Source organism: Aethalodelphis obliquidens, unplaced genomic scaffold (assembly GCF_003676395.1).
Source record: "Aethalodelphis obliquidens isolate GAN/ISIS:26980383/991018 unplaced genomic scaffold, ASM367639v1 scaffold38, whole genome shotgun sequence".
Taxonomy (NCBI): Eukaryota; Metazoa; Chordata; class Mammalia; order Artiodactyla; family Delphinidae; genus Aethalodelphis; species Aethalodelphis obliquidens.
The window spans coordinates 9850692-9878027 of record NW_020837982.1 but is presented as its reverse complement, the minus strand read 5'-3'; the positions used below and the strand labels follow the sequence as shown (position 1 = coordinate 9878027).

Below are 27336 nucleotides of genomic sequence, written 5' to 3'. Positions count from 1 at the left end.
AAAAAGGGGGCTAAGTACAGAGAGAACACCCCCATCCATACTGTTTCTCTAACAACCTCTCCCAACCACCTACTTGGCATTAGGAGCTAAAATGTCCATCAGCTGGTGGGGCAATTATCCCCAGACTAAAGCTTATTGCTACCATAAGGCTTTATGGTAGTTTAAAATTGTAGAGCTTCCCCTCCCTACCTCCAGTTAATCCCCATTTTCTCCATTTCTACCCACCTGGGCCTTTGACTAAGGTTCTCCCAGAAGGTGTCTCCATAGCGCTGGGGCGTCAGTCTGAGGCTCTGGGAAGGCAAGCTGGGTGGTGGAGATCGGCTGACCACCCTGGAACACCTGAGGTGAGGACAAGGTAGGCTCAGGTCTGGCTCTTCCCTTACAGCATCTACTCACTCCAGGAATTTAGGAGTCTTATCTTACTACGGGACCATACAGCTGCCCAGGCTCCCTCAGGCCTTGTCCTCCCTTATCCATTTTAGCTGAGGAAGGTGGTGAGGCCTTTGATTTGAAAGGAGATTGGAGCTGGAGTGAGCATGGAGATTAGCAACTGTTTGAGCTTCAGATCTCACTGAATCTCAAATAAGTACACCTCACAACCAGGGAACATCATATTGAGCAAGCAGGGCTGTCAAAGACGAAGGCCCCGACTACTCAAGTGATGCGACAGGTTCCTTTTAGTCAATGCAAGTATCCAGGAGAGCAGGGCCTCTGTTCACCCCTGCTTTATCTCCCCATCTCAGAAATACTAATATCCTTTAGGTAGGGAGGGGTGTGCAAAGCTGTTTGAGAACAGTTCTCATCACTCCTAAAGCCCCCAGACTGACTGATGTCTGCTCTCCTGCTCTCTAGAAGAGTGTCCTAGGGCTTCGTCCTCGGCACTTTATCTTCTTTATCTCCATTCCTCCTTAGGTGATCTCACCCAGGCCATGACTTTATTTATTATCTTTTTTTTTTTTTTCGGTACGCGGGCCTCTCTCTGTTGTGGCCTCTCCCGTTGCGGAGCACAGGCTCTGGACGCGCAGGCTCAGCAGCCATGGCTCACGGGCCCAGCCGCGCCGCGGCATGTGGGATCTTCCCGGACAGGGGCATGAACCCGCGTCCCCTGCATCGGCAGGCGGACTCTCAACCACTGCGCCACCAGGGAAGCCCTATTTTCATCTTTTTTAATTGAAGTATAATTGATTTACAATGCTGTGCCAATCTCTGCTGCACAGCAAAGTGACTCAGTTATACACATTCTCTTTTTTAAATATTCTTTTCCATCATGGTGTATCACAGGATATTGAATATAGTTCTCTGTGCTACACAGTAGGACCTTGTTGTTTCAGGCCATGATTTTAAACCACCAGTGTGCTGACGACTCCCAAATCTGCATTTCTTGCTCTGGCTCCTCCCCTAGACTCCAGACTTGCAGGTTCAACTGTCCACTCAACATCTCCTCCCTAGCCTTCCCCATCTCGCTGAAAAGCACCCCAAATGCCCAGTTGCTAGAGCCAAAAATCTGGTATGCCTTACTTCCCTCACCTACGATAACCAATCTATCAGCAAGTTCTGTGAGTTCTACATCTAAAATACACTAAAAAAAAAAAGAAAAAAATCATTTTTTCTTTTGGCTGCTCCACACAGCTTGTGGGATCTCAGTTCCCCAACCAGGGATCAAACCCAGGCCCTTGGCAGTGAAAGCACGGAGTCCTAACCACTGGACTGCCCAGGAGTTCCCCCATAAAATACACTCAAATTTGACTACTCCTCACTATTTCCATTCCCACCATCATATTCCAGCTTATCTTCCCCTCTCTGGACTACAGAGATAGCCTCCTCCTCCATTCCCTGCTTCCATCTGAATCCCTCAATAATCTATTCTGCACAGAATAATCTTTTCTTTTAAATTTATTTATATTGGCTGCACAAGATCTTAGTTGCAGCATGTGGGATCTTTAGTTGCGGCATGCATGCAGCATCTAGTTCCCCCACCAGGGATCGAAACCGGGCCCCCTGCATTGGGAGCATGGAGTCTTACCCACTGCAGCACCAGGAAAGTCCCAAGAATAATCTTTTAAAAATGCTTATGTGAAATGATATATGGTTTAAGATTTGCTTCAATATAGTCTGAGTAGCAAGAGGCTGAATGGGTGTATCAATAAAAAGATTATCTATGTAATGATAATTACTGTACCTGACTAAAAAGGATACTCCAGGTTCATGATTACTATTTTCTCTACTTCTGCAGTTGTTTGAAATTTTCCATAATAAAAAAGTTGAAGAAAATAAAAGGTCTGCTTATGTCATTTCCTTACTTAGAACCTTTCTACTGTCCTTAGAATAAAATTCAAACTCTTTTCAATGGCCTATAAGATCCGATAGATCCTATATGATCTGGCCTCTGCCTGTCTGACTTTACTCCACTTTTCCCTTAATCACTAAGTTTCAGTTACGCTAACCTGCTTCCTGGTCCTAGAAGACAGCAAGCTAATTTCTTTCTTGGGCTTTTTTTTTAAACCTACTATTCCTACTTTTGCTTCCTGGTTCTTATCAGACTGGCTCCTTCTCATTTTTCAGATCTCAATTCAAACTCACTTCCTCCTCCTCTTCCACAATCACCCTATATAAACTTGTGTCTCCAAGACAGTCTGTTTTACATTATGTTGTACGTCTATTTTATTTTCCTCGTGTACTTATTACTATTTGAAATTATATTTATTTGTATGCACTTTCTATCTCCTCCCCCTAGAAGGTAAGCTCTATGAGCAGGACCCCTATGTTCTAATTGCTGAATTCTCAATGCCTAATATACAGTGCCTAGAACATTGTAGTGTTCAAAAGCAATTTGCCGAATAAATTAATAAATCACCAATCCCCTGAGACCAGGCACTGAGCTTTTTGTTCCTTATTTCCTACTCCTCTTAGGGAAGAACCCAGGCATGCAATCTTCCCTCCTCCCCACTGGGTGGAGAGGACTCACTTGACAAACGGGATAAGGTTTTCTCCATCCTCCTGCGCTTGCATGACTGGACTGGGCTGGGTGGCTGGACTGAGTCTCCTCATTGGTGCTGGGGGGATAATGGAAAATGAATCATTCACTCATGTAATGGCTGTAGGAATGAACCTGTAGCAGGTCTAGAGATTGGAAAGAAGATGTATGGGGCCAGAAAAGAAGAAAGAGAGCTGAAAAGGTATTTCAAGTACCGAACATTTCTATTAGCTGAACATACAATTTCAAGATGGCAGACACAGGAAATGTGGATGTGGTAAAAGAGAAAAGAGAAAAATAAATGTTGTGAAGCCAAACATACAGAGTAAGTGAAATTTACAAATGGCAGTGGAGTGAATTAACTGGCAACATGGGATAATGAAACGAAAAAGGGTGACTGGTGGACTAGATAGGGCAGAGGCATTTGGGGATAGTTGGTACAGAACTGGTGGCTGGGGTCAGAGAATTCAGGGTTGGTAAATAAACCAGGTATGAGGGGTTAATAAAAGGTAAGTGTGGGGCTTCCCTGGTGGCGCAGTGGTTGAGAGTCCGCCTGCCGATGCAGGGGACGCGGGTTCGTGCCCCGGTCCGGGAAGATCTCACGTACCGCGGAGCGGCTGGGCCCGTGGGCCATGGCCGCTGGGCCTGCGCGTCCGGAGCCTGTGCTCCGCAACGGGAGAGGCCACGACAGTGAGAGGCCCGCGTACCGCAAAAAAAAAAAAGGTAAGAGTGGTCGGTTGGTGACAAGGAAGGAGGAGACAGTTGGGAATGTCTACAGGTGAAGAAGGTGAGCAGAGAGGTCAGTTATACAGAGCCAGAATTCGGGACAGCCAAAGGTGACCTGACAGCCAGTGGGGGGTTGGCAGAAAAGGCAGATAAGAATGTTAGATGAGTTAGAAGAGTGACTGTAGGCAGCATAAATGTCAGAAAATTGGAAACTGTTGCAGGTGAATAAGTATTTATCCAAAGGCAACTAAGGATGGGCTGAGAAAGGAGTTAGGCGAAGTGAAGAATGGAGAGAGGAGTATTTAGAGCTGAGGTGGCAAATGCCGTAGTTAAAATCTGGCTGAAAGGGCAGATGGGGTCTACATTGGATGTCTTGGCCCAGAGCAGGGGAAGCTGGACTAGAGGGCAGGTGGAAGCTGAGGGGCATTCAGACCTCAGGTCATTGGGTCTAGGTGGGTGACCCAGATCTATGAGGAGAATGGGCCTAAGGAAGCTAGACAGAGGACTGGACAGTTGGCCCGGGGGCAGCCAAGGCTGTGAGGGCAACCTGAGCCTGACGAGGCAGCTGAGGACCTGAGGGGTCCGGCTGGTCTGAGGAGTTGGCCAGAGCCTGGGGGTCTGGGGGGGGTGGGTCCCTGCCTGGAGGGAAGGCCAGGCCTTAGCGGGCTCAGGGGACCCTTGGTAGGTAGACTGGGGCGTGGGGAACAGCTAAGCCCGAAGGCACAATTGGGGGCCTGAGGAGTCGATGGGCCCCCAGGTGGTGCGCCCGCGCCTGAAGGACTGCCTGAGGACCATGGGGGGCCAGGCTGGGTAGGCAGGGGTGGCCTGGGCCTGAGAAGGCACCCAAGTCTGAGGGGACGACCCGGGCCTGCGGGGTCTGTCGAACGTGAGAGCCAGGCACGGACCCAGCGCCCGGGTGGCCGTGCCGCCGCCGACTACATTTGGCCACGGTACCTGAGGCAGCTGCGCGGCCAGTTCTAGAACTCTACGCCGGGCCCTGAGGAGGAGCAAGGCAGCGTCGGGAGCCGAGGGCGGAGCCGGCCGGCACCGCGCGCCTGGGGCGGGGCCTGCGCCGAGCCACCTCCTGGGCGGGGCCCTGCGCGCGGGTCCGCCCCCTAAGCGCGCCTCCGACGGCGGCGACGTGCGCGGGTCCGGGTCCTGGGTCTCCTACCGGGGTTGGCCTCAACTCTTCCCGGCTTTCTGGGCGCTGGTCACCCTCCCGAGTGCCTGCGTCCTGCTCGCCCTCCCGTGTCCGCAGCTCGGTTACCCCGTCTCCGCCCGGTGGGCCCCGCAGTTCTGGGGACATTGCCCCTTTAACAGCTGTCCGGGTCGCTGCCTAGCCCTTCTCGGGACGGCGCGCGCCCGCCCGCCCAACCGCGCGCGCGCGCCCGCCGGTCCCCCGCCCCTCGCTCCCGCCCCAGCTCGTGCTGCCCGGGCGGGCGCCGGCCGCTGGCGCCGCTACTGCTGCCGCCCCCGGGGCGCGAGTCCGCCGCCCGCCGCCCGGGGACCCGGCGAGGGGCGGGGGCAGCCCCGAAGCGGCCCCGGATTGCCCCCGCTCCCGCCTCACGCTTCACGGGAAGTTTGTCCCTTTGCACTCTGCCCAGCCGCTCCGGGAGCCCCGCCGCGACGAGGTGAGAGCTGTGGGAGAGGGGGGGTGAGGGAGGGGACGCCCGCGGAGGAATGTGCCGGGCTGGGGGGCGGGGAGCCGGGGTCCCGGTTTGCACCACCCGGCGGGGGCCGGCTGGCCGCGGGAGCCGGGATCATGTGCTATTTGTCCCGCGGAGGCGCAGAGAGGTGCCAGGCCCGGGGCGGCCGTCGGTTGGCTGGACCGGAGGACACTGTCCGCATGGCCGCCCAGAAAGGCCGGGACGGGGGCCTGTGTGAAAACTTCTGGGTGAGCAAGGTGCAGGTGGCCCTAGGCCCCCTTTCGGGTCGCTCGGCCTCACCCCAGCCGCGGCTACTGTCTGTACCCCACTGACCCATTACGCTGCACCAGCCGACCCCTGTACCTCTCTCCTGGCCCATTACCCCGCCATCCACCAGCAGTGCCATCTCATTCCCTGCCCCGTTAGCCATAACGGCGTTACAATTGCGTGTCTCCATCAGTGTCCTTTCCCTCCCCTGATCAGGGTCTGGGGGTCAGGGCTGTTCTTCCTGAGACAGCCTCTGTGGTTTCAGCTACTCCCTTCCTGTCCTGGGACAGACCAGCCCTCTCACCCTTCCCATGCCCTGGCCAGAAAGGCTGGTGTGGTGAGGCCCAGCAGGACAGGGGTTTGAGGCCCTTTGGGGCCACAGAAGGAGGCTCAACACCTCTGATCTCTCTTCACAACCCTCCCACCCTGTTGTCCGTGGGTGTGGGCTGCTCAGCCTCTCCTCCCAGGGTGTGGGCACCGGGTCACCCACATTCCTGGGCTCCAGACTGGCACTTTCCCCAGGGCAGTGGATGCCATAGCACTAGCCCCAGGCTGGAGCTGGGACCTGCCTGCTTCCTTTCCCTTCTCTCCCTCTTCAGGGGGACCCTACTGCTAGCCTCCCTTCCCATAAACACAGGTATTCTGGATTCTCCAACAGAGGACCCTGGTGGTTGGTAGGATGGTTACAGGATGACCCCACCCTCTCCTGCCCATTGTCCTGGATCCTAAGGAGGAAGTGCTGGGGGCTGGTCAAGGGATTTGGGGCTTATAGGCAGGCCCTGTGGATCCCAGTTCTGGGCTGTACCTCCAGCCATTGGATTTTGCCCATCAGCAGTCTCTCCCTCTGTGTGGAGGTTATGGACCCTAGGTGGGAGCTGGTTTCTACTTCTCCCTGGCTGACCCTGTGGGGGAATTTTAGGGCAGGTCTTATGTTTGGGATTTTCTTGCATCTTGTTTCTCTTCTGGGCTTCCAATTTGTGCTTTTCCCCTACCTGTTTAACATTTCTGTGTTTGCTGTCCTCTGTGTGTCCCCTTACGTTTCTTCGTAGCATGACCTCAGTCTTCTTGTCTCTCTCATTTTCTTGGTCTTGGGGACTTTCTGCCTCTCCTCTCCCCGCTTCCCACCACCCTCAGTGTCTCTGCCCATGTGTCCCTCTCTCTGAATTGCTCTCTGTCCAGCCTCTTTCTCTCTTCTCTCTCTGAACGTTCAGTGCACTTGTGAGTGACGAGGAATAAAAATATCACCGTCCCTGCCCTTGGATTCACATTGCGTTCGACCACTCCAGAGGAACACACATCCTCACCTTTCCTAACATTACCCCCCACCCCTTGTCCTCCAACCCTGGAACCCCAGACACACCTCTGGAGCCACGGGTGCCTCCTAACCACTCTTCCCCCACAACCAGGGTTTCCCCTACAGCCCCAGCTGGCGTGGCCAGGCCCCCAGTGTAGGATGGGGCTCCTCCTACGAGGGCCGGTGGCAGCCAGAACTGATACAGCCCCCCTGGTCTGGGGCCAGGACACCAGGTAACTCTGGGGTGACATCCCAGGTCCCTGCCTGCTGGGAAAAGGCTGGGGAGAGAGGCAGGAACACCTCCGGGAGTCCCTGAGGAGACTGCCATTGGGGAGGAAGGCCAAGGAAACAGAAACTGGGTCCTTGAGGGGCTGGGTCACCGGAGAAGGGGGTGTGGAGAGACTGGTTCCTCGGAGAAGTTGGGAGGCAATGTCTGGGTACCCCAGACATTGCCTCCCAACAGCTCTGACCTTCTTTTCTATCTCTGTCCTCCAGCTGAGGAGGGTGGGAGTATCTGGAGCCATGGCTGGCGCCTCGGTGAAAGTGGCAGTGAGGGTTCGGCCCTTCAACGCCCGTGAGACCAGCCAGGATGCCAAGTGTGTGGTCAGCATGCAGGGCAGCACCACCTGTGAGTGAGTCCCAGGGGCCCGTCTGGGCACAGGCAGGGCAGCCCGGGCCCACTGTACGGGCCAGTCCTGGCGGGCCGAACCAGGAGGAGGGCTGTGCTGGGCACGGAGCAGGTGCTAATTGTAAGGAAGGAGGCTGGGACAGGCTGGCCTTTCCATGCTCCCAGTCCCTGGGAGGGGGAATGTTGGCCTGGAGCCCTCCATTGCCCAATCCAGGGAGGCAGCCGGGAGGGGGGCGGGTCCTGGGAAGCCAAAATTAGCTTTGGTGGCTGGAGGGGGTGGGGAGTATTAAAGGGGAGAGATGAACTAGGATAGAGGAGGGGAGTGGGATGCCCGGCTTCTGAGGGCTTGTGGGGAGTGGGCAGCGGTCGGGAGTACCTGACCTTGGCCTTCATTCCTTTGCTTTCTCAGCCATCATCAATCCCAGACAGAGCAAGGATGCCCCCAAAAGCTTCACTTTCGATTACTCCTACTGGTCACACACTTCGGTGAGGTTGTTAGGTTGGGGGAAGAGCTAAGCAAAGAGGGACGGGGGATTCAGGTCCTGGGGGGGGAGCATTGCTGGGAAATAGGACCTCCAGGGAATTGGTTGGGAGGACCAGGACCCTTGGGTGGGGGTGGGTAGGACCCTGAACTTGTGACTAGGACCAGGAAGGGGGAGGCAGAATCCCTGGGATAATTTAGGGCTGGCAGGAGACTAGATAGGATCCTCAGGGATGATTAGGACCGTGATCGAGGTGGGGGCACACAAGACCTTTGGGCACCTAGATACCAAGGACAAAGTCATCTAGGGTTCCTGCTGTCTTTCTTGCCCCCCTTTTACCTAGGCCGAGGACCCCCAGTTTGCATCTCAGCAACAGGTGTATCGGGATATTGGAGAAGAGATGCTGCTCCATGCCTTTGAAGGCTACAACGTGTGCATCTTTGCCTATGGGCAGACGGGGGCTGGGAAATCCTACACCATGATGGGGCGGCAGGAGCCAGGGCAGCAGGGCATCGTGCCCCAGGTACACTCGGGGCCTGGCAGGGCGGCCAGGGCTGAAGCCTCTTCAGCTGCCCCTAGGGGAGTAGGCTGGGTTCTAAGCGTTGTGGAGCAGAGACCTGGCTCTCTGGTTGTTAGTAATAGGGAAGGTGATGGGGGATGAGGATGGCTCCAACCTGGACATCAGGGCCAAGAAAGCTCAATGAGAACAGCCACACCTTTGGTGGCAGAGCGCCCAGGGTTTGAACTTTGTTTCTACCACTTGCTGCTGTCTTACCTTGTCTCGTAATTACTTGTGAGTGTAGTTCCCATGTAGGCTTGTGTACCGTAGTCAAGGTGTTTACTGTAGGAAAAGCCAGTTGTGGATAACTGAGAGTTGACCATAATCTCTCTGACTGCAGCATAGTGACCTTGCATACAGGCTCCGGGCTTGCATTTTGGCTCACTGAATACTAGCCTCTGACCCTGGGCAAGTGTGAACCTCTCAGAGGTTGCTTTCCCATCTGTAAAATGGGAACGATCCCATCCCTCCCTTGGGGCTGTGGTAAGGGTTAAACAGGGTCACTTGAGACCTGGCCTGGCCTGGGTGCTGGGCGCCACAGGTGTGCCATGAACAGCAGCATCTTTGTGCTTCTCTGTGTCCCCCTCCAGCTCTGTGAGGACCTCTTCTCTCGTGTTAGTAAGAACCAGAGTGCTCAGCTATCCTATTCTGTGGAGGTAAGCCCAGGTCTTGGGAGGGGGCTGGGAGGGGAGCTACAGTGTCCCCTGGGTAGGGAGGAGGTGAGCAGAGCGATTAAGACCAAGTGCAGTCTCTGGAGTCAGGCAGCCTGGGATCTGCTCTAGGCTTTACCAGTTAGTAACTGTGGCTTTGGGCAAACGACTTCTCTCTCGGCTCCAGAGCGTTTTTATCTGAAATGATAATGATCAGGGGTCCCCTTCTAGGGTTGTTGGAAGGCTCAATGAGCTTGCACATGTAAAATGCTTAGTGACACATAGTAAACACTAAGTGTAGGTTACCTGTATTGTATCCAGTGGAGTCCAGGTTAAGTTTCCCATTGGGTGTGGTTGTTACCTTTTTTACTTTTTTTAAGAAATTTATTTATTAATTATTTATCTTTGGCTGCATTGGGTCTTTGTTGCTGCGCGCGGCTTTCTCTAGTTGCGTCGAGCGGGAGCTATTCTTCGTTGCGGTGCACGGGCTTCTCGTTGCGGTGGCTTCTCTTGTTGAGGAGCTCGGGCTCTAGGCACGCGGGCTTCAGTAGTTGTGGCTCGTGGGCTCCAGAGCGCAGGCTCAGTAGTTGTGGCGCACGGGCTTAGTTGCTCTGCGGCATGTGGGATCTTCCTGGACCAGGGCTCGAACCCGTGTCCCCTGCATTGGCAGGCGAATTCTTAACCACTGCGCCACCAGGGAAGCCCACCTTTATTACTTTTTATTTGCTTCTCCCGCTCAGGTGAGCTACATGGAGATCTACTGTGAGAGGGTACGAGACCTCTTGAACCCCAAGAGTCGGGGCTCTCTGAGGGTCCGAGAGCACCCCATCCTGGGCCCCTACGTGCAGGACCTGTCTAAATTGGCTGTGACCTCTTACGCAGACATTGCTGACCTCATGGACTGTGGAAATAAAGCGCGGTGAGGCAGGCTGATGGGGTGGAGGGCAAGGCAGACGGGGTTAGGAAGATGAGGGGCCGGACCCACTGACCATTCCCTCCCCCCCAGGACTGTGGCCGCCACCAACATGAATGAGACCAGCAGCCGTTCCCACGCCGTCTTCACCATTGTCTTCACGCAGCGCTGCCACGATCAGCTCACTGGACTGGACTCAGAGAAAGTAGGCCCCCCCCTCCACCCGCTGCAACCCCATCCTACTTGGTAACAGAGACAGAGATGTGATCAGCGGGCCTTGCGTCCTCCCTCCCTGTCCAGGCTTGGTTGAGTGCCTCCTCTGAGCTTCCATAGCCCCCCGTGCTTCCCCTATCAGATCAGTGGGATAGTCTCCTTTTGCATGTTTGTTCTTCTAGCTAGGCTCCTTGGGGCAGGCCTTGGAGCCCACTGTGTGCCTTGTCCCGGCACACAGTGGGCATGTGAATATCTGTGATTGAATAAATGAAGAAAAGGACAACTAACAAAACCCTCACTGTTACCTTATGTATCCCCCTTCCGTCCCCCACTCCTGGCTTTCTCCATCCCTTGCCAACTGCCTAGTCCCCTTGCTGGGTGTTCCCTTGATATGCCTGCCCCGCACTGACCCAGTCACCTCCTGTCTCTTTCCTCTGACCCAGGTCAGTAAGATCAGTTTGGTGGACCTTGCTGGCAGTGAGCGGGCTGACTCCTCCGGGGCCCGGGGCATGCGCCTGAAGGTGAGGGGCTTGGGAGGGTCGGACAGGGCAGTGTTGGGGGCTGTGTGCAGTGGTCTCAAATCATAACTGGGACTCTGGCTGTGGGGGGAGCGGGGGAAGGGGATCGGAGTGGGAGAAGAAGGCCTCATTCCCCACGTTCCTCTTGCCAGGAAGGCGCCAACATCAATAAGTCCCTGACCACTCTAGGGAAGGTGATCTCGGCCCTTGCGGATATGGTAAGACCTGGGCGTGGGAAGAGACGGGGCTCTGGGAAAGCGGACAAAGAGGGTGGCCCACCGTAACCCCCTTCCTCCTTCTGTCCCTCAGCAATCAAAGAAGCGGAAGTCGGATTTTATCCCTTACAGGGACTCTGTGCTCACCTGGCTGCTCAAGGAGAATCTGGGTGAGGGGCTTCTCCTCTCTGTCTCTCTATGGCGACCCTGCTGCCATTCCTGCCAACCCCCTTTTGATACCAGTCCCATTGACACCCCTGGAACCTCAAATCTTCCAGTGGTCCGTTGACTTTCCCCCTGATCCCCAGGGGCATCCTTTGAAAGTGTCCTGATGCTGGGATCAAGGCCACACGCTCCCTGCCGAGCCAAGGGCCTCACTGACTTGGCTCCCCCTGACTGCTCTCTGACCTCACACCCGCCTTTGACTTCATCCTCCGCCCACTGATCGCTGATTGTCCCACAGATGTCTGATGTCTCCCTGACCTCACCCCCACTTCCTCTGACCACCAGATTTCACGATTAGCTCCACAACTCTTAGCTTTACCCTTGGACAGTGACCCTATTGGACCCCTGCCTGAGCAATGAGGCCCCCCTGACCCTGTGACCCAGTCTGACTTTTCTTAGGACCCTGCCCAGCTCAAGCTTTCCCCTCCTTTCATTCATAGGTGGGAATTCACGCACAGCAATGATTGCGGCCCTGAGCCCCGCGGACATCAATTACGAGGAGACTCTTAGCACCCTCAGGTGGGGCTCTAGTAGGGGTGGGGTGGGACATGAAAAGTGCCAGGAGCTCAGCGGCTGGTAGCTCAGGACCCTCCCCATGAGATAGGGTTGACCCTCAGCTTTACTGCACTATGATGAAACCTGGGAGGGAGAGGGAATCGGGCAGCAGACCAAGGTCACCCGTGTCTAGGCCTCACCGGTCCCGCTCCTCCCTCCTCATCCAGGTACGCCGACCGCACCAAGCAGATTCGCTGCAATGCCATCATCAACGAGGACCCTAATGCCCGGCTGATCCGCGAGCTGCAGGAGGAGGTGGCCCGGCTGCGCGAACTGCTGATGGCCCAGGGGCTCTCCGCCTCTGCCCTGGGAGGTGGGACTCCGGGAGGGTCAGCTCAGGGAGGCTCCTTGGCCCAGCTCATCCCTCCTCATTTGCCTTTGCCCAGGCCTGGGACCAGGGAGGGACCACTGCCCAGAAAGCCCAGCAAGTGCCCCTTGACTTAGATGCAGATGTGGAGAGGGGACAGGTCACGCCTTTAGGTGTTACAGAGCTGGGAGGGACTGATCCTCCTGGGGAGAGGCAGGCAGGATTCAGAGGGACCTTGACAGGCTCCTGGAACTACTGAAACGACAGGAGCAGGAGTAAATGGCAAGTCATGCGTTTATGGTTTGAACAGTAAGTCATTAAGAATAGGCTGCTGGGCACCTGCCTTGACAGAAGTTCTTGTGAAACATTGGGAATTAAATTGACCGTAAGCTTAATAATAGTCAACAGTGGACTAATTTCTGAAACGTAAGGCTCAGCCTCCTTACTGTGAAATGGCATCTGTATTAGATAGTCTATGATCCGTGTTGGCTGTGTCCGGTGTGGACTGTGCATTCAGTCTTGGGGTCCATCCCATTGAGGAGTTGGGGTGCTAAGGGGCACGGTGGGGAGAATAAGGGTTCTTGGGAAGAGAAGGTAGACACGATGTTCACCTCTGTACATTTGAAGGGTAGTCTTGCAAAAGAAAAAAGCAGTGTAGTCTTTCTCATCCCAGAGGGCAGAACTAGAAACAGAGCTACATGTAACATGGGGTAGATTTCAGCTAAGAAAAGTTCTCAGCTAAGAACTTTCTGATGGTACAAGTCATCCTGCAGTGGAAGGAACTGGCTACCTTGTTCAGTAATCAGCTTTCCATCCCTGGGGGGGAACAAGCAGAGACTCGGTGTCCATTTGTCAAGGCTGCAGTAGGAGGGCTCCCTACTTTGTGGAGGTGGACCATGGGTCTTCTGCAGTCCTTCCAAGCTGGTCCCCTGTGAGACCTTCTCTGTTTCCGATCAGTTCCATCTTTCCTTGGCCTCCTTCTTTTACCTTCTTCTCCCTCCTAGGCCTGAAGGTGGATGAGGGGAGTCCCGGAGGTGCTCTGCCAGCTGTATCGTCTCCCTCTGCCCCAGCTTCGCCCTCGTCCCCCGCAGCACACAACGGGGAACTGGAGCCATCGTTCTCCCCCAGTGCCGAGCCCCAGATTGGGCCTGAGGAGGCCATGGAGAGACTGCAGGTGGGAAGCTGGAGCTGGCAAGGGGTGGGGCTCTGGGGGCTGCTGGGAATCACCCCCGGGAGGTGCTTGTCCCTGTCTGTCCTGACCCCTGCCCGTCTTGTGCCCCCAGGAGACAGAGAAGATTATAGCTGAGCTGAATGAGACCTGGGAGGAGAAGCTACGTAAGACGGAGGCCTTGAGGATGGAGAGGTGTGAGGGTGGGGCCGACAGCTGGAGCCCTGGAAGGAGTGAGGTGGGGAGGGAAGGTCAGGCCCTGCAGGGGAGGGGTTCGTGGGTACCGATGACAAGACCATCTCTCCTTTGCCTACAGAGAAGCGTTGCTGGCTGAGATGGGGGTGGCTGTCCGGGAAGATGGGGGAACCGTGGGCGTCTTCTCTCCAAAGAAGGTGAGTGAGGAGGCCTCAGAGACTCTGGATGCAGAAAGAAGAGGGTTGGGGTGGCAGGGTCATGAGTTTTAACTCTGATCTCAGGTCTCTGAATTGTCCCTCCATCACCTCTGTCCCCACTCCTGCTCCTCCCCTCTCTGTTGTCCGGCCGTCCCTGTCTTCTGCCTCCATCTAGGGACCACAGGATGCCAGGGTCCCTGCCCTTAGGGGGATTTCAAGAGCTGCTTAGAATCTAGGTATTTATAAATAGACACCCACACACGTGCGCGTATGAGTTCACGCGTAGAACGTATCTCTGGATTCATAAGAAACTGGTTACGGTGGTTACCCCAGGGGGAAGGGAGAGAACCCTGGGAGATTGCAGGTTGGTTGGGATAGCGACTTGTCCACCGTGTACACTTCTGTATCATTTGGATTTTGTAACTTGTGTATGTGTTAGCTATTCAAAAACAAGCAAACAAATGCAAAAAAACCTAAAAAGTACGTTTCGAAAGGATAACTTGGGAAGACAAGACTAGAAAAGGAATAGAAGAGTAAGCACTAACCTGTAGGATGTTGCTTGTAAACGCAGCGAGAGGTTTAAAGATGGAAGCGTCAGTGCGGCCTGGAGGTGTATGGAAACTGGTTTCCTGGAGAAGGTGGTTTGGAAAGTGGAGCCTGAAAGATGGACGGGGGGCGTGGTGGAGAGGATGTTCTCTCTAGAACATCGGGCCGAGCAAATGTGGGGTATTGTCGGCCGAGTGGGGCGCACCAGCACCTGTCACGTGCCCGCTGTGTAGTAAGCGCTCAGTAAGGCTTTGTGGAGAGGAAGGAAGGAAAGAAGCAGGGCAGGAGTGATCAGGCTCAGTTGGAGGCAGGAATGTTATTCAAAACCTTTAGCAACCAGCACAGCATGGGGACCAACCAGTCAGAGTGGACGCTGGCTTCCGACCGCCAGCACAGCTGTAGTGGTGCACACTGGTGAAGCAGTGATGCAGAGGCCAGTTTGGGCAAAGCAGGAACTTCCAGTCCCAGCCCTGGAATGGAGCCAGCCACGCCTGTCAGGGCTGTGGTATGAAGCATCATAGGATCAGGCTCTAAGTGAGATACACCTCTTCCAGGCAGTGGGTTACTGGAAGGAGACCCCTCCGATTTTCATACGGATATGGTGTCTGGGTGACTGAGCAAGCAGGGACCATTGAACAGGGATCCAGACAGAGGAGAGGGGTTTGCCTGGCCTGAGGCACGGCCAGGGGCGAGAGAGCTGTCAGTGGGTGATTGAGGGTGGCAGGCAGGGCTGAGGGGTCAGGTCCGGGGCTGGGCACCCAGGGCTTTGGGATCCCCCAGAGGCGCACATCTGGGAGGAGGGACTGCAGGGGGCTCTCGGCATGGCTTGCCAGCCACCTGGGGGTGCCAGGTACCTGTGGAGCTTCTGCCACAGCTGCAGGGCTAGGGAAAGGTAGAAAGGGATGGACAGGCTGATGGATGGGTTTTTCTTTCCTGGAGAGGCTCACACTGTGCAAGGTGCCACCTGCTAGAGCTTGGGACCAACAGGAGGGACTTCTGTTCTGTTTTGTTCTTAGTTGTTTTTGTGAAGGTGGCACGCCCCACCGGGAACGTTTACTTTGTACAGTGAGGTGCAAAGGAAATCTCCTTCCTTCCCACCCTCGGGTTCCCCTCCCAGAGGCGAGTCCTGTTGCTGGCTCCTGACGTGTTCTTCTAGAGGTAGTCTCTGCACGTACAGGCGTGTGTTATAATCATCCACGTACGCATGCACACATCGCCCCTCTTTGCCGTGGTGCTGGTTCCACACTTGACATGTTACTTTTTCACGTATCAGTGTATCGCAGTTCTGTCCGTTTTTTTTTTTTTCCCCCCACAGTGTCAGAATATTCTATTGTATAGACGTAGGACAATTTTTTTTAACCAGCTTCCTACTGATGGACATTTAGGTCGTTTCCCATTCTTTGATACTATAAACAACGTTACAGAAGATAGTCTTACTAATGGTCTGCTGTCTGTAGAACATATTCCTAGAAGTGGAGATTTGGGGGCCACCAGTAGCCAGGTAAAACTTTGATCTCTTTTGCCAGCGTGCCTCCAGAGATTTTAACCATGCCCACTTACACTCCCAAGAGCATCATACAAGACAGCCCGTGTTCCCTCATCCTCTTCAACTTCTTGATCTTTGCCCATCTGATTGGTAAAAAAAAAGCATCTTAGGGGAGGTAACTTCGGCATTTTCTCCAGGTGGCGAGACATTCTCGTAAGTTTAAAAGTCATGTGGACTTCAGAGAGAAAGCTGTTAGGCTCACAGGAGAAACGGGTTTGGTGGGGGTGACTCCAACCTAGGAAACGTCGAGTGGAGAATTGGGTCCTTGGGGCAGAAGCTCCAGTTTGTCCTGGAGAGAGCCAAGGGCCTTAGGGAAAGCCCCATCTTTCCTGAGACCTCGCCACCAGGCCTAAGGACTTCCTAAGTCAGTAATTTTCAAACCTGGCTCGGAGCTTCCTTCACAGGGAATGGGGAGGCGGGGGCAGGACTGGACTCTGGGTCCCCTGCCCCCACCTCGGCCTGAGCAGCTCTCTGCTTATCTGCTTGACGTGTTAGGCTTCTAGGTAAGGTTTCCTGTGAACAAAGGGTTCCAGGGCTGAATAAAGATTGAAAAGCACTGCCCTAAATCATGTCCCCTCTCCCGAGGGATAGATCGCTTTCTGCTTCCAGGACCCATCCGTGTTTGCCATTCCCAAGCAGGCCTGACACTGCAGTGTCGGGAGGGGCGTGGTCATCCCTCAGGAGAAGAGGAAGTGTTGCAGAGTCATCGTTGGAGGGGCCGATGCACAAATACACAACGCATCCACTGTGGACGTAGCCTTGGGCTTCCTGTTCGGGGACTCCCACAGAAAGATGGGGCCTTGACTGCTGGCTGTCTTCCCCTACACCCTGTGCTCCCCTGCCTCCGTGCCTTTGTTCAGACTCCTCTTTCACCTGAAACACTCTTCCTTGTTCATGTCCACGTCCTCCTTATCATCAGAGACCAGCTCCCATACTGCCTTTTGCATGAAGCTCCCCTGACCCCCATGAGCTCCCATTGGTCTTCATTTTATTCATTTTTGTGTATGAGCCCCTCCCAGGATACAGTGGGATGAATGAATGAATGAATGAATGAGCTAAGTGAGGGCGTGAAAAGTTCAGGAAGTCTATTATGAGGCATGTGTTTTTTACCTGCAATGGTGTTTCCACGACAAGTCTTATCTCCCCAAGTTGGCTCTGATTTCCTGACCAACGGGGCAGCAGCCTCTAGGTGTGACTCATCTCTGTCCTGCCTGGCACCACAGTGGGGTCTTGCACATAGAAAGGCCACGGTATATCCTTGCGGAACAGAGGCAGGGGATCTTGTGTTCGGGTGGAAGGCCTGGGAAGGCTTTGTGGAAGAAGTGGCGTTTGAGACAGACCTTGAGGGACCGGAAGTGAATGATTTTGACAGGTGGGGGTGGGGCCAGGAGGGAGGCTGTTGCAGGCGAGGGGATGGGCAGGGATGAGCCCGGCTTTTTGGAGTGAGTGCTCAGAGCCCACTGGGTGCGAGCACAGAAGGGGAGAGGGGGCCCCGCAAAGGGGCTTGGATAAGTGGGCTGGGGTCCTGCCGTGGAGGACGCCCAGGAGTACCGGCATGAAAAGCAGACTCAAGTCAGGCAGGCATGCGTTGCATGGGCCAGAGAGGTCTGAGCAGTCCCCTCTCGAAGTGGCAAGATATATTTTGAGGGAAGAAGTGATGAGCCCTGGGGCCAGAGGGAATACAGGGAAAGCAGAGAGAGGGCAGGTGGCTTCTAAGGTTTCGGGTCAGGGAGACTGGAGTGTCCAGGTGCCTCTGAAGAAATGGGGCCTGGGGAGGGGCCGGAAGGGTGGGGGCATCTTGTGTGCCGGGAGGGGGTGGGTCAGGCTGCCCCGAAGGCATTGGGGTGAGTGGGAGCAGGGGGTGGGAGAGCTCACCCTCCGGGTGAGGGGGAGGGGCGCAGCGGGGAGCCTGCAGGGATGTCTGCCAAGCGCCTTCCCTCCCTCTTGGCCGCACCCCTGGCGGCTCTCCCCTGACTGCCGCCCCTTCCCCCTCAGACTCCACACCTGGTGAACCTGAATGAAGACCCCCTGATGTCTGAATGTCTGCTCTACCACATCAAAGATGGTGTCACCAGGTAGTGTTTGCTTGGGCCCGTGGGGCAGCCTCTCCTTTTAGGGTGTGGTTGCAGAGGGAGGGCCACGCTGGCGACTCCCTTCTCTAATGATCTCTTGGGGACACCCCACGTCTCAGGACAGCTCCTCTGCAGCCCTCTTAGCTCCAGGCTTCCTGAGAACTTGCTGAGCCTGCCTCCACCCACCGCTTTGGAGTGGGTGACACCCCTCCTGGGACCAAACCAAACCAGCACTGGCAGGGATAGGTCCTGATCTACTGGGGCAGAGAGTGGGTGGGAGCTTGGACTGCTGCGTTCTTGGCCCCCAGCACCACTGCCTGGGCATCGCTTAGTGGGACCCTCCCTTGGGGTGGGAGAGAGAAGGGAAACATAACCCTGGCCCAATGCTGTTGAGGGCAGTACCTATATGACAGGTAACTTCACTGGCTAATGCTAATGAACCCCTGGGGCTCAGCGCCTCCAAGGTCACCTCCTGGAGTTAAAGGGGTGAGGGTGCTCCTTCCTCTCCTGACACAGGCTGTTCAGCTGTCCTTGGTGATCATCATGGGAAGGATGCAGGAACCAAGGCTGAGGGCACCCACCCCACTCCAGGTTCCCTTCCCCCTTTGCTGTATAACAGTGAGGATGTGGGCTTTGGAGCCAGGCAGATCTGGGCTCACATCCCAGCTTCACCACTGCCGGGCTGCATGACCTTGGGCAAGTTACTTACCTCTCTGAGCCTCAGCTTCCTCATCTGTGAAATGGGAATAATTATACTTGGCTTACTGAGTTGGTTGAACTTGTGTTCAGAAGGGGCTTGGTGTATGTATGACTGGCACGTGCTCAGAAATTGTTGGCCATTGCTTCCCCAGGGTCGGCCAGGTCGATGTGGACATCAAGCTGACTGGGCAGTTCATTCGGGAGCAGCACTGTCTGTTCCGGAGCATCCCTCAGCCAGACGGAGAAGGTAATGGCTAAGGGGGCGAGACTGGAGTGACCAGACAGAGAGAGACAGGTTCCTCACTGAATACCGAGCCCTGGCTCGGGCCCTGGGAGTGCAGCCGCCACGTGACAGGGTGTGTCCTCTCCCTGAGAGGGGGCTTCGAACTCCTGGTCAGCAGTGGGGGCCCTGCTATTTGCACCTGCCCTCAGGGCGCAGACTCTTGTTATGAGCTGGGAGTGGTGAGGGTCCCCAAGGCAGAAACAGAAGACTGTGGCTTCAGAGGGTGAGGTTTTGGGAAGAGGAGATCCTGCCCTCTTCCTTGATTTTTTAGCCTCAAATAGCACCCTAGTCGTTTTTTATGAAAACCTGTAGGTTTTTCAGTGGGATATCTGAATTTATCTCTGAAAACCTGATTATCTATGTAGCTATGACTACGAAAGTTTCAGGCAGTTAGTCAGCCCATGTCTCCCTGTGGTTCCAAAACTTTCAGAAGTTTTTAGCTGTTTTTGGCCACAGCAGCAAAAGCTTTTAGGAATCACAAGCCCTCAGGGTGTAGGTAGTAGTCTGTCTGACAGGTAACAAAACAATGTTCGTGGTTAAGTACCACTTAGGACATATTCTGAGGTCACCGTTTTGTTCTGGTTGGGTCTTTTTTTAATGTTTATTTATTTGGTTGCATTAGGTCTTAGTTGTGGCAGGTGGGCTCCTTAGTTGCGGCACGTGGGCTCCTTAGTTGCAGCAGGTGGCTCCTTAGTTGTGGCTCACGGGTGCCTTAGTTGCGGCTTGCTGGTTTCTTAGTTGTGGCACATGGGCTCCTTAGTTGCGGCAGGCAGGCTTCTTAGTTGTGGCTCGCCGGTTTCTTAGTTGTGGCACATGGGCTCCTTAGTTGCAGCAGGCGGGCTCCTTAGTTGTGGCTCAAGGGTTCCTTTAGTTGTGGCTCACCAGCTCCTTAGTTGTGGCACGTGGGCTGCTTAGTTGCAGCAGGCGGCTCCTTAGTTGTGGCTCACGGGCTCCTTAGTTGTGGCTCGCTGGCTCCTTAGTTGTGGCATGCAAACTCTTAGTTGCGGCACGTGGGATCTAGTTCCTGGACCAGGGATCGAACCCAGGTCCCCTGCATTGGGAGCGTGGAGTCTTAACCACTGCGCCACCAGGGAAGTCCAGGTCATTTTTTTTTTTTTAATGGACTGATTTGGGTTCAGTTGTGCCCAAGTGAAGTTAAGGTCTGGGAAGTGAGTAGGGCAGGGAGGTTGGCCGTGTCACACCTGAGCTCTCCCTCACCTGGAGCCCGTGCTATGTGCCTCAGGTCTGATGCTTCTGGGGGACAGGAGACAGGGTGCCCGTGGTCAGCGTGTGTCTTAAAATAAGAAAAGATGCTCTCGTGTGGCCTGCAGCTCAGGTTGAAGACCTGCCCGGTGGACCTCAGTTCCATTTTCTGGTCAGTGGATTAATGCAGTTGTTCTGGTCTCGTTCAAGTCTCTAGCAGCAGCAAACGCTTCCGGCCCTGTGGGCTGCGAGCTATTGAATCCGTTCAGCCCAGTGAGTTATTACCGAGTTCCTGTTCTGCGGTTCCCTCAAGCCATGTACTGGGGTGATACCAAAACCACACAAGGCCTGTGGAGGCAGCCCACCCTCGGGAGCTCAGGGTGTGTTTGGGGAGGTGACAGGCCCGAATAGGTTACATCACCGTGGAAGCAGCAGATGGTTCTGTGCCCCAAATGATGGGGGCTGTATAAAGGGTTAGTCCGTTTGGGCCTTTAAGATTTAATACTTGACCAAAGACACCTAAGAGCAGGCAGCACGGATAGAGGTGTGAACACAGAAAAATAGTTATTACTTACCATCTACTTTGTGCCTTTGCATTTTCACATGTAGCTCACAGGTGAGGGAGCTGAGGTTCCCAGGGGTTAGGGAATTTGCCCGAGACTGCACAGCTAGAGGATGGCAGAACTGAATTGGGATGCAGCATGGCAGACTCTAGGGCCTGTGCTGTGAGTCCTGGGCTGCCTCGGTTCAGATCGCTGTGGGTTCGTGTGGGTTCTCACCTAGCCCCATTTCCCTCCATAACAACCATCCCCGCCCAACCCTGCCTTTAGATTACTTGCTCAATTACTTGTTTATCATCTTTCTTACCAAGTGGAAGTTAGCTCGGTAAGACCAGGCATTTTGGTTTTTATCTCTCCTGTATTTCCAGGACCTAAAATAGTGCCTGGCGTATCATAGGGGTGCAATATATTTGTGGAATGGATGGATGAATTGGGGGCGTGGTGGGAAATAAGGGCGGGGATAGACTGGTACCCTTCTAGCCACCTCATCCTCTTCTCTGCCACCTTCTTGCATTGCTGGTCACTGGCGTGGTGATGCTTTAGCTGTGTCTGACATCTTCTCCATCGTTTCTGCCCCTTCATCCAAGTTTCCCTTTAGCATCAGCTCAGGAGTTACCACTTTCCCATAATCATTCCCAGTCCTCTGCCCCTAAGCCGAGTTACTCTTTGCTATTTTTGTACTCCTACAGCGTCCGTAGGCTTGTCTCTGCCTTACGTTACCATTCATTCTGGTTTCTCTGTTCCTTGTAAGGTAAATAAGAACTCTCTTTCCCACATCACTTTATTTGAGCCTTTCAGCCACTCTGTAAAGAAAGACTTTGTTATCCCATTTTATAGCTCACAGAAATCAGGTGACTTGCTTAATGTCCCTCAGCTAAGGAGTCATAGAGTCTGGGTCTTTGGAATACGGGGGCCCCTCTGTGACAACGGGGCACTGGTCCTCAAGGACAGGGAAGTGCCTCAGGCATCCTCATGTCCCAGCAAGCAGCAGGCTTGGTGATTTGTACAAGGAGCACCTTGAGAGATGTTTGGGTTGGGTTGGCTTCATCTCCTCCCGTGAAAATAGTGATATTGACTGAAGATAGTTGACAGTGGCTTGAGAAGATTAGTTAGGTCGCAGTGTGCAAGATGCATCAGACAGAAGTGGGGCTAGGAGCCTGCTGTAGGAAGCCAGACCTGGCCAGTAGCAGTGTTGTTTGGGAAGGAAGGAGTGGTCATCTGGAAGGCAGAAATGACAGGGCCTGCCGACCAGCTGGACCTGCGAGGCCACGCCCTCTGAGGATTCTGGGCTTGCTAAGCCGCTGCTGGGGAGGATGGCAGAGGGTGAGAAGGGAGCCCCCTCAGAGGCTCCTGGGAATTGTAGCTGGGGCTCTAACCCTCCTTCTGCTCTTCCTTTCCCGTGCTGCCTGCCACCAGAGGGGCCATGGCACCCCTGACAGGTACTGGGTGGTGGGACTGGGGGTGTATGTGTGTTTTGGGGGGAATGCAGGGTGGGAATCTGTGACCATACCCCTCCCCACCCCCAGGGTCTGATCGCTCCCTCTCCTCTCTCCCTGCCTCAGTGGTGGTCACCCTGGAGCCTTGTGAAGGAGCCGAGACCTATGTCAACGGGAAACTTGTGACTGAGCCTGTGGTGCTGAAGTCAGGTAGAGGAGGGGGCAGTGAGGGTCCTGGGCCCTGGCTGTGCAAGGAGGAGCTTCTTGGGTGACTCCTGGGCAGGACCCAGAAACAAATAGGAAACAGCGTGGGAATGTGAAGACGGAACTGGGAAGGGAAGAGAGAGGGAGTCAGGTTTTGGTTTGTCTCACTGCCTCAGGGCAACAGGAAGAGGATGCCAAGCTCCTGATTTCCTTTGGCTGTCAGGGACAGGGCGGTTCCTGGGGCCAGCTAGGGGAGCCTCAGCTCCAGCCGCTCTTGGATTTGGGGTGATGGAAGAGATTGTGTTGGGGCTCCTGGGATTTGTGGGCAAGGCCCTGTGCACCTCGGGCATGCGGAGGGGTGTGCTGCCGTGGGCGAGTGAGTCCACTTCTCCATCCTCCTATCTCCAGGGAATAGGATTGTGATGGGCAAGAACCACGTTTTCCGCTTCAATCACCCGGAGCAGGCGCGGCTAGAGCGGGAGCGAGGGGTCCCCCCGCCCCCAGGACCGCCCTTCGAGCCCGTCGACTGGAACTTTGCCCAGAAGGAACTGCTGGAGCAGCAAGGCATTGATATCAAGCTGGAGATGGAGAAGAGGTGCGTGGGGAGGGTGCTTGCGCCCCAGGGCCCTGCTGACCGTCCCTCCCGGGTGCCCAGCCCCCAGCACCCTCCTGCTGTCAGACGCCCTATTGAGGTGGCTTCAGAACCTCAGAGCTCTTCCTCCCCTCCTCACCCAACCCAGGCTGCAGGATCTGGAGAACCAGTACCGAAAAGAAAAGGAGGAGGCTGATCTTCTGTTGGAGCAGCAGCGGCTGGTGAGGGGCTGGCCAGGGGTGCGGTGGGGCAGGCAGAGGCGGGAGGTGGGCTGGTGGGCACTGGAGCAGCCGGCCTGGCAGAGCTTCAGCCTGACTCTGAGCTTGGTCACCCTGCCTGAGCCAGAGTGGGGAGTGGGCCCGGGGCTAGGGGGTAGAGGTGGCATCTAGGAGGAGACAGGAGAGAAATGTGACCCAGGGAGGAACCCATGCAGGGTTCCTCCCAGGTGACTGGGGCTTCCTGGACTCTAGCTGAACCTGTGCCACCTTTATGATTTTTACCAAATCCAAGTACCGCCCGTGTTGTTATTTACTTAAGATTGTTCTTTGGGGACTTCGCTGGTGGTCCAGTGGTTAAGACTCCATGCTGCCAATGCAGGGGGCCTGGGTTCGATCCCTGGTCAGGGAACTAGATCCCGCATGCCGCAACTAAGACCCGGCGCAGCCAACCAAATAAATCAATAAATAAATATTAAAAAAAAAAAAAGATTGTTCTTTGAATGGACTTACTTTTAAATCTTTAACCGCATCCTGAGCGATATATACACACGAAACCCATACTTGGTATGGCTACAGCTAATACTCGCTTTCTCTGTGCCACACGCTCTGAGCACATTAATCCTCAAAACGTATCTGTGAGGAGGTGCCGTCATTACCTCCACTGTGCAGACGAGCAGAGGTTAAGCCGTGCACCCAGCACCGAGCCGCTCTGACCACGGTGTTTCCATGTCGCTGGGACACATGGCTCTGGGGTGCCCTTAGCCCTCTCCCCGTCTGTCTTCCCTCTCTGTGGCCCCAGTACGCGGACTCTGACAGCGGGGACGACTCTGACAAGCGCTCCTGCGAAGAGAGCTGGCGGCTCATCTCGTCCTTGCGTGAGCAGCTGCCGCCCACCACGGTCCAGACTATCGTCAAGCGCTGCGGCCTGCCCAGCAGCGGCAAGCGCAGGGCCCCCCGCAGGGTGTACCAGATCCCCCAGCGACGGCGGCTGCAGGGCAAAGACCCCCGCTGGGCCACCATGGCCGACCTGAAGATGCAGGCAGTGAAGGAGATCTGCTACGAGGTGGCCCTGGCCGACTTCCGCCACGGGCGGGCCGAGATCGAGGCCCTGGCTGCCCTCAAGATGCGGGAGCTGTGCCGCACCTACGGCAAGCCTGAGGGGCCCGGGGACGCCTGGAGGGCCGTGGCCCGGGATGTCTGGGACACGGTGGGCGAGGAGGAAGGCAGCGGAGGTGGAGGTGGCGGCAGTGAGGAGGGAGCCCGCGGCGCAGAGGTGGAGGACCTCCGGGCTCACATCGACAAGCTCACGGGGATCCTGCAGGAGGTGAAGCTGCAGAACAGCAGCAAGGACCGCGAGCTGCAGGCCCTGAGGGACCGCATGCTTCGCATGGAGAGGGTCATCCCCCTGACCCAGGTAGGACGGGCCCGGCCCGGCTTGTCCCCGCCTGCATCTCTCCCCTGTAGCAACCTGAACCTCCCACCTCAGAGTCCAGCCTCCTTCCTCCTCTTCCTTTAAAAAATCTTATCGAAGTTTAACACAGCATAGTTTGTGAATCACCTGCCTCACAATCACCAGGGCACTAACTGAAAACGCAGATTCCTGGGTTCTGCCCCAGACCTACTGAATCAGCATCTTTGGGGACACATCTGCATTTATAGTAAGTACCCCGGGTGGTTCTGAAATACAGTGAAGTTTGAGAACCACTGATATAAAGGGTACAGTCCTTAAGTTACCACTTAATGAGTGTTCCCATAGGTGACCACTCTTAGAACCACCCCTCTCCTGGGTGACCCTTCCTTTGGTAGCCGCTGTGCTGAGTGCTTCTCCTGTGTCACCGTGTAAACCTTCACAGTGGCCCTGCGAGTGGGAGTGTTATCACCTACCCGTTTTCCATGTATTCACTCAACAAGTAAATAGTTGAGTGTTTACTGTGTGCCAGGCATCGTGCTAGCTACTGGGGTTACTCACAACAGACAGAATTTCTGCCGCGCTCCCGCTTGCCTTCTAAAGGGGGATGACAGGCAGCCAGTTATAGCAGTAGTCATGGTGTTGAAGGCTTACGGCTCCAAATGCAGCTCTTATGCCTCTCCTCACTCTCCCCTCTCCAGACCCTTGGGCTTCCTTGCTGTTCCTTGAACTTGCTGGGTGCATTCCTGCTTCAAGGCCTTTGCACCTGCTGTTCCTTCTGCCCAGAACGCCCTTCCCTCTCAGAGCCATAGAGCTCGTCCCACAGTTCCTTTGGGTGTTCCCTAAAATGGTAACTTCTCTGTGAATCTCTTCCTGTCCTTTCACTGCATCTACCCCCACCCTGGCCTCCTGTCCTTTTCCTTGCTCTGGTCTTTTCCATGTGAATATATATTTTTATATGTGTATAAAATATATACACATATATGCATTTATATAAAATATATATAAAATATATAACATGGTACTTACATATAATATAAATAATATATATTAAATAACTTAAATACATATATTTATATTTAACATTTCATGGAAGTACAGCTTATGTACCATACCATATACTTTTCTTATTTATTTATCAACTGTGTCCGTCCACTAAAATGATGGCAGGTATTTTTCTTCCCTCTTTGTTGACTGCTGTATCCCCAGGGCACATCATTTATTCAGCAATATTTGCTGAGTGCCTACTAGGTGAGGCATGGTAGAATTTCTCAGGTAATCTTACAACGGCCCTATGTGATAGGTACTGTCATTGTTGATGTCATCTTACATGTGAGGACACTGAGGCACAGAGGCTACAAGCCGGAGATCCAGACCCACAGCTAGGAGGTGGCACACCTGGACTGCGTCGGCCACCCGACTCTGGGTCCGGGCTCCTAAACCAGTGTCCCTCCAGCTTCCTCATCTCCATGCCTCTCTCTCTCAGGACCCCGGACGTCTAGCTGCTCCAGGGCCTTCCAGCTTGTCCTCCCGAATCTGCACGTCCTCAGGACTCCACTCTCCTCACGTGCCCCCTTTTCTCTCACCCCCTCTCCCTCCCAGGATCACGAGGATGAGAATGAAGAAGCCGGTGAGGCCACGTGGGCTCAGCCCCAAGGGTCTGAGGCAGCGGAGCAGGAAGCCCCCAGTGACCGAGCACCTCCCGCGCGGCCCTCCTCGCCGCCCTTGTCGAGCTGGGAGCGGGTGTCGAGGCTGATGGAGGAGGACCCCGCCTTCCGTCGGGGGCGCCTTCGCTGGCTCAAGCAGGAGCAGCTGCGGCTGCAGGGACTGCAGGGCTCCGGGGGCCGGGGCGGGGGGCTGCGCAGACCCCCCGCCCGCTTCGTGCCTCCTCACGACTGCAAGCTGCGCTTCCCCTTCAAGAGCAACCCCCAGCACCGCGAGTCCTGGCCGGGGGCGGGGGCCGGGGAGTCTCCAATGCCACCCCAGCCCCCTGAGGAGCTCACCCCCTCTCTGGCCACCCCTGCCCGCAGGCCCCCAAGTCCCCGCAGGTCCCACCGTCCCCGCAGGAATTCCCTGGACGGAGGGGGCCGGTCCCGGGGAGGGGGTTCTGCACAGCCCGAACCCCAGCACTTCCAGCCCAAAAAGCACAACTATTATCCCCAGCAGCCCCAACCATACCCAGCCCAGAGGCCCCCAGGGCCCCGCTACCCCCCATACACTACGCCCCCGCGGATGAGACGGCAGCGCTCAGCCCCTGACCTCAAGGAGAGTGGGGCGGCCGTGTGAGTCCCACATCTTGGCCAGAGAGGTCCTGGCGGAGCCCCTCGCTGGGAGGAGATGCTGCTTCCCCAGAAGCCCTGGGGCAGGAGGCCCTAGAGACCAGAGAGAAGGTCCGAGTAGGTGATAGAAGATGTAGGGGTAACTGGGCCGGAGGCTGAGGGAGGAAGGAATAGGGCACGGAGCTGCCAGGAGCGAACCAAAGTGAAGGAGAGTGACGGGAAGCTGCCTCGGGGCTGCCCCTTGTGGGGGGGGGGGTCCCACAAACGCTGCTAGGGTGGGTGGGGGGCTGGGGTGCCGCGTAGTCGGTGTTTGACTTTCTTTTCAAGTGGGGGCAAAGGGGAGAGAACCTAGAGGGGGGTAAGGTCTCCCCGCTCCTGGCCCTGTCTGTCTGTCCGTCTGTGGTGGGTTTCTGTTTCCAGGGAGGTGTGGTGGGATCATAAGTCATTCCTCTCCCCTTTCAGGCCTCCTGCTATATTTGGGGGACCTGTCTGGCGTCTGGTTTGCCTGGGGTCCCTGAGGATGTGGGACCTTTCAATAAAGGACGGAAAACAGAGGGA

General features: G+C 55.3%; 2 protein-coding genes across 7 annotated transcripts in view; one reads left to right on the top strand and one right to left on the bottom strand.

Annotated features, from left to right (window-relative positions):
• Positions 1-5841, bottom strand: part of INCA1 (inhibitor of CDK, cyclin A1 interacting protein 1) — a 7656-nt gene extending 1815 nt beyond the window's left edge. Inside the window, exons 1-3 of the mRNA XM_027130238.1 lie at positions 5710-5841; positions 2966-3053; positions 226-339 (exon numbers count right to left, since the gene is read on the bottom strand). Coding sequence (XP_026986039.1) covers positions 226-339; positions 2966-3053; positions 5710-5803 — 296 coding nt within the window. The 5' untranslated portion in view covers positions 5804-5841. The remainder of the gene's footprint in view (positions 1-225; positions 340-2965; positions 3054-5709) is intronic.
• Positions 4863-27336, top strand: KIF1C (kinesin family member 1C). Of its 6 annotated transcripts, XM_027130173.1 has the most exons (24): positions 4864-5331; positions 5491-5594; positions 7020-7140; positions 7403-7535; positions 7945-8021; positions 8361-8540; positions 9167-9232; positions 9967-10145; positions 10233-10344; positions 10796-10873; positions 11023-11088; positions 11180-11255; positions 11751-11829; positions 12033-12178; positions 13177-13346; positions 13456-13535; positions 13657-13732; positions 17820-17899; positions 18748-18842; positions 22204-22287; positions 22690-22876; positions 23022-23094; positions 23891-24505; positions 26102-27336. In XM_027130173.1, the coding sequence occupies exons 4-24, from the start codon at positions 7430-7432 to the stop codon at positions 26783-26785; spliced, it is 3309 nt and encodes a 1102-aa protein (XP_026985974.1). In that variant the 5' UTR covers positions 4864-5331; positions 5491-5594; positions 7020-7140; positions 7403-7429; the 3' UTR covers positions 26786-27336. The 6 variants fall into 6 exon arrangements, with proteins under 6 accessions (XP_026985976.1, XP_026985975.1, XP_026985977.1 ...); XM_027130175.1 differs by lacking the exon at positions 5491-5594 and having other exon boundaries at positions 4863-5331; positions 7403-7539; XM_027130171.1 differs by lacking the exon at positions 5491-5594.